We start from the raw sequence: 5985 nt of genomic DNA, 5'->3' as shown, positions 1-5985 counted from the left end.
AGTTGGAGCCTCAACGAAGGTTTTACCTAGTAAATGAACAAGGTTGAACTAGAGTGGATTGAAGGAAAGAGGTGCATCAGTTATTAAACGATGTCAGGTCAAGAAACTCCAATAATTATCTTAATAGTCGCACTGAGCAATCGTTATAAGCACAGGAAAGAAGACGTAGATTATAGCATAGGAAAGAAGACATCAGTTACAAATGCAAGAAAGCTATGATAGTTACAATCGTTTGGAATTATACAATCGCTCATAAAGACACCGAATAAAGAAGGGGCACAACTGTTGAAGGAGAAAAACACATTTTCTCCCTTTTTTCTATTATATAAGGTAGCCATTTTAGCAAGTAAGACATGCACAATTGACTCAAAACTACTATTCTCTGTTCTTTTCTCCAACTTTGATTTAAGTGTTGGAGAGGTTACACCAAGTTGTGCCTTGGCCCTCTTTTGACCTCTTGTTGGTCTTTTTCAACCAGGCAAAGATGAGCCAATCCATCGAGATTTTGTTCAACCAACCTCCATCTACCAAGCACAAACTCAATCCGCAAAGGTTGACCTGGTTGAGGAAACAAATTAAATAGTAGCTAACACTACACAAGTCAACACACTACAAAAAAATATAGGTATTAGCAACGAAATTTTACGATAAATTACTTTCGTCGTAAATTTGGGATAAATTTTATGATGAAATATATTTTTATCGCAAGTTTGCAACGAAATTGACGACAAAAAAAGTTTAGTTGCAAAAATTACGATGATAAATTTTTGTCGCTAAATTCGTCACCATTTGATGACGAATTCACGATTCGTCGCCAATTTGGCGATGAATTCACTATTCATTGCCAACTTTGGCAAAGGAGAAGGGATCAGGTGGATGAGTTAGGGCATTTGGCAACGAAAGCATTTTCGTCGCCAAATTCGTCGCTAATTTACGACGAATCATCGATTCGTTGCAAAATCAGCGACGAATCCGTATTTCATCGCAAATTTGGCGATGAAAGTATTTTCGTCGTCAAATTCGTTGCAAATTTGGTGACGAATTCACGATTCATCGCCAACTTTGACAAAGGAGAAGGGATCGGGATGGTGGATGAGTTAGTGCATTTGACGACGAAAGCATTTTCGTCGCCAAAAGGTCGTCGAATTGACTACATATGTAATAAGTTGGGTACATATGATTTATAATTTCCAGTTTGAGGGAGAGTGTTAGAATATTTATGGATAAATATATATATATATTTTTATAGAATGATTCTCCTAGAATAGGTCCCTATATTCGTGTATAAATAGGGGTTTATTTCTTGTAATAAAATAAGATTCCATATTATTTTATAGATACGAATGCATTTTTTGATTGATTAGTTGAATTGGAAAAATATTTTGATTGGTATGATACCGTCTCTAGTAATGAGCACAAATTGTTAATAAAAGAAAATTGGCAAAATGTTTAGAATCCAAATTTTCTTAGATATTTAGAACTCAAACCCATTACATATGGTCCCAGATAAAATGTTGACTGATGGAAAAATTAGGACAGGTATTGCAATATTAGGGAATAGGCTTGATGGGCCCTTTTATCAATTCATTAATGAACTCAGGTTAGAGTTTCTAAGAGAAGGTAGATTAGTTTTATTTATTTCAGTAGATGAACCCTATTATAAATCTATAGCTATTCAATACTATATTAAACACAAAATTTCATAATAAAAAAAGGACATCATGGTGCACCAAGTTTCCGCCAATGTGGGGTCTCGATGAAGAGTCTATCGTATGCAGCTTTATCCTGCATTGTAAGAGGGTATTTTCGCGATTTGAACCCGTGACTATCAGGTCACATGATAATAATTTTATCGATGCATCAAGACTTCCCTTCACTCGAGTTTCAGCTTTAAAGATATATTCAAAAAACATGCAAAATACAAGTTGAAAAAGAAATATCCCAAAGTGAGTTCTAGCTTTAAAGAAGCTGGCCAAAGCCTTGAGTTAAAATCTGATTGATCTTTAATTGAATTACCTCATTTAACTCCAAGGGTCTTATGATGGTAGCTCTTTTAAGAGGCATCTTCGCTTACTAAAAGATGACCAATATCATTATCTCAGCTAGTGATGCTTCTCCTGAGGATAAAGAAGCTTTAATGATTTGTAAAACTAGACCTTAAAGGTGTCCCTGATGACTTGGAGCTTTTAGGGAATATTCAACATACCAATTTAGACCTACAAATAATGACACATTCAAGCTACCTTGAGAAACCAAAAAAGAAAATTCAGAAAAAAAAAACAAGATAAGGACATGAGTATTTTTTTTGACAAACAATAATTATTTTTAGGCTTTTATTGGTAATAATCCTTTATAATCATTTATGACAGTAAAGTCCATAAAATTGGTTGTTTTCTCTTTTTTTTTCCCATTTCATTGAGTGTTCTATTGAGCTTGTGCAAGACACATGTTGATACTTGTAATTGTAATGAGGAATCATTATTATAAAGTATATGGTGAAAAAATAGATTATAGTCCTGCATTCATGAGCTTAAACAGTCCCACAACAACTCCTCTAAGAGCTTTCTTGTCTATTTTATTGAGCTATATTATGACATTTTATTTTTATGTTTATGCACCTAGCTTGCTAACTTAACAGTAGTTTAATTTCAAAGTAGAGGATTTGTTATCTCACTAGAAGATGTTCACGCTTCCATCCTTGCATGACTTTGTGGTATGTTATATTTTGTTTTGGTGCTTTCAACGTCATCTTGAAAGTGTTTCTGCCACATGGTTACTCATGATTTTTCCTTATTGGAGGAAACGAGACAAGACTGCAAATAGAAGATTCTCTAGGATCACTAAATAAATTGAGATGATGTTGTGAATTACTGAGGAAGTTTTTAATTTGGTAGTTTCAAATTAAAAAGTTTTAAATGTTACAAGTTGTAAGATTTTACTCTTGAGAATAGGTAAATTTGTATTGCTATTTTAGGGAATAAGTTATTAAGAAAATAGGTTATTTGTTTACAAGTTTGAATAAGTACTTTTGGTAGCATTATTTCTTTTAATGTTTGTTTTGGTTATTCTGAAGTTTATTTTGATTTAGGCTTTTAATATTATGAATTTAATAAAATTTTGGTTGTTCTACAATCTTTCCTTTGATGAGAGATGTCAATGGGGGCACACAACAAATGAGATGCCAATGGAGGCACATGGCTTTATCTTGTGTCCTGGTGCTGCATTACTTACTATGAACTTTGTAGTTCTTAGGACAATTCCCTTTAGGAATTTAAGAAATTGTGATGTGTAGTGGAGGATAGGAATGAAATGATAGTGGAACTACAATTTGTTAGGAAATATTTCTATTCAGAGTCATTTGTGTGATCAACCATAGAATATTGATTCTATTTAAATTGAATTCATGGGGAATGTATTATTTTTCAATTCAAATTCATATGAGTGGAATGGGATGGCTATCTGCCCACCATAATTTTATTCTTTGTAACACATTCATTACTGTAGGATCCATCATTTTTAGGGAATCAATGCGGTATCAGTAGCCTCTTTTACTCTTGGTTTGTGAACTTCATGACATGCAAGTGATGCATCATGTTTACTAGAGAAACATGGAAAAGACCACAAGAATTTATCCGTTGAATGAACTACATCTCAAATTGTATCAGTTTGTCATCTATCTGGGTTTTGTTTGTGTCAGGACACCCTCAGATAAAGAGAATTGATACATCATCTGGGTTTTGTTAGACTCAACTACTGTCCTGAAATAATTAACTCTAGTTAATATTAGTACTCATCTAAACTTATAAAGTTACTTTATTAACTCATAGCTTATCATGTGGGAGTAAATTAGGATATCTCCTTTAAACTTATAAAGCTTCTGTATCAACTTACAACTCATTATGTCAAATTAAATTAGGCATCACAGATTGAATCTCATTTCTGGTGTTCAGTGTGAAATTTGTTTGATCAGTTAGAACATGAACTGTTTTTGGGTTGTTGTTCTTAAGAAATTATTTATGCCTTATCAGTTACTTTTCCTTTTGAAGAAGATGCTTTTTTATATCAATTCTACTAAATTAACTTTCCATCCTTATCTCATGCAGATTTCGAGGTTGTGCCCATGTGATGATTGATCGTATGCAACAAGATAATTAGGACGTCCCTTGGAATTCGAAGATCAACCATCGGTTTACTCTGTTCTACTAGTTGTATTTGGCAAGTACTTGTCAGCTCAAAACTTGATATTGCGATGACGATGATGATATGAAGTTTGAGCGTGGCTGTGTGTTGTATTTTCCAGTAGCACAGATCTCCTTAAAATATATTGTCGTAAGCGCTTATAATTACTAGATTCCTGTTTGCAGATTAAGATGTTATTGGTAATCTTCACAATGTTCATCATTTAATCTGCCTGCTTAGGCTATTTGCTGAAGACCATTTAAAGTTTTGAGCATAAACATGGTGGATTTTATGGTTCGCTGTCCTTTATGTTTAGGGTGGAAGTCTTATTGAATATATCTTCTTCAAGGCAAACCCTCAACAACTTGCCTTACTGAAAGAGGTTCATTATAAATGCTCGATAAACTGAAAACATTTTATTCATTTTTCTGGTTGGAGATTCAACTCATTCATCAAGCTATAGATCATGGACATAAATAAACCACAGGTCAAGGACAAACTCAGTCTGTCAACACAGATTATTTCACAAAATGACCAGAAAACAAGTGGCAAAACACATCCATTATTTCCAACTCGTCTCAAGTGCATGATAGTCCTCCTCAACTCAACTAACAATGCTTGGTGCAGAAACACCGACGGCGGAAGCCCCGGCAACGCCCTCCATGGAAGCCTTCAGTCTTGCAAACATTGGCACAGTTGCTGGCCCTGATGCAGAGCCCCTTAAACTTATGGCTTGCCGATTCACATATCCTCGCCTCTGCCTCTTTCATCCCAATGCCTTCCACACAGCAAAATTGTGTCATGATGCCTGATTCTAGCTAGTTTCAAATAACAAGGTATGTTTGCCCAAGATATTAATATATATAATGGAATCAGTAGAGAAAATAACCAGAGGAGGTCAGAAGCAGAAAGAGGAGCAGAATGGCTGGAAGAAGTCTCCTGGAACCCTCCATGGCTGATTACAGGGAAACTGAGTGAAACTGAAATAGCTGGTTCTTCCTTATATAGGGTAGAAGCTTAACGGTGTATCTTAGACATTTTAGTTGGGAATGGAAACCATTTTCTAAAAGCTCCACTAGTGCATTATGGACACTAGATATGATTAATTTTTGCTCTTCTCACTAGTTTTATGGCCTTCCTTGAGAAGCACTCATAAACATGTGTCCGTGAAAGAGAGTGGAAAGATAAGATGGTTAGAAAAACAATCCTGACAAAAGTAAAAAAAGAAAAGTTAAAGGCGAATGAATGTATGTGCCTACTTTAGACCGTCATCGAGATTCATACTGCCGCTAGAACTCTCTCCTGTGGAAATGAAGGTTCAAGAGAACCTACAGATAATCAAAGTTGTCACAACATGATCAGGCTTATGGAGCACCTTAAGCTCACTTTTTCTTTCATATTAAGTGAAATTGTTAAAAATGGAAAAAGTAAGTTAGGAGCTGGCACTAGTTAGGCGTTTCAACCTGTAAGCCAGGCTTCTGTTATCCATCTTCTTCCAAAGAATTCTCTGACATGCCTACTCAACCCAAGTGGGTGGATGACAAGAGCAGGTGGCACAACGAAGAGTATCCACAACTTTTAAAAGGGCTTCATAAGATGAGAGAAATCTCAAATGCAGCATTCATTAGGCATACTATGCCAACCTTGGTCCATTCAACTTGTAGCTTATTTAGTTTGCTCACTGATTTGTTTTGATGGATATTGATGAACATCATTGCTTTCCGGGAATAGGAAACTATTATTTGATTGATTGATTTATTTTTCTTTTAGACGATGAGAGTAACAAGTAAGTTGATTCTGTTAGAG

The 5985-nt window shown here is 35.0% G+C and overlaps 1 protein-coding gene across 1 annotated transcript; it reads right to left on the bottom strand.

The window, feature by feature from the left end:
• Positions 1-4731: 4731 nt before the first annotated feature.
• LOC141812772 (defensin Ec-AMP-D2-like) lies at positions 4732-5138 on the bottom strand. Its single transcript, XM_074700761.1, has 2 exons — positions 5069-5138; positions 4732-4957 (listed from the first exon to the last, which is right to left on the bottom strand). Exons 1-2 carry the CDS (start codon positions 5130-5132, stop codon positions 4788-4790), a joined length of 234 nt encoding a protein of 77 aa, XP_074556862.1. The 5' UTR covers positions 5133-5138; the 3' UTR covers positions 4732-4787.
• Positions 5139-5985: the final 847 nt, after the last annotated feature.

Source organism: Curcuma longa, chromosome 19 (genome assembly GCF_044706935.1).
Source record: "Curcuma longa cultivar G26 ecotype Majalengka, Jawa Barat chromosome 19, ITB_CL_G26_1.1, whole genome shotgun sequence".
In the NCBI taxonomy this organism is placed as follows: Eukaryota; Viridiplantae; Streptophyta; class Magnoliopsida; order Zingiberales; family Zingiberaceae; genus Curcuma; species Curcuma longa.
The sequence above is the reverse complement of the archived record's forward strand: the minus strand, read 5'-3'. Positions and strand labels throughout refer to the sequence as shown.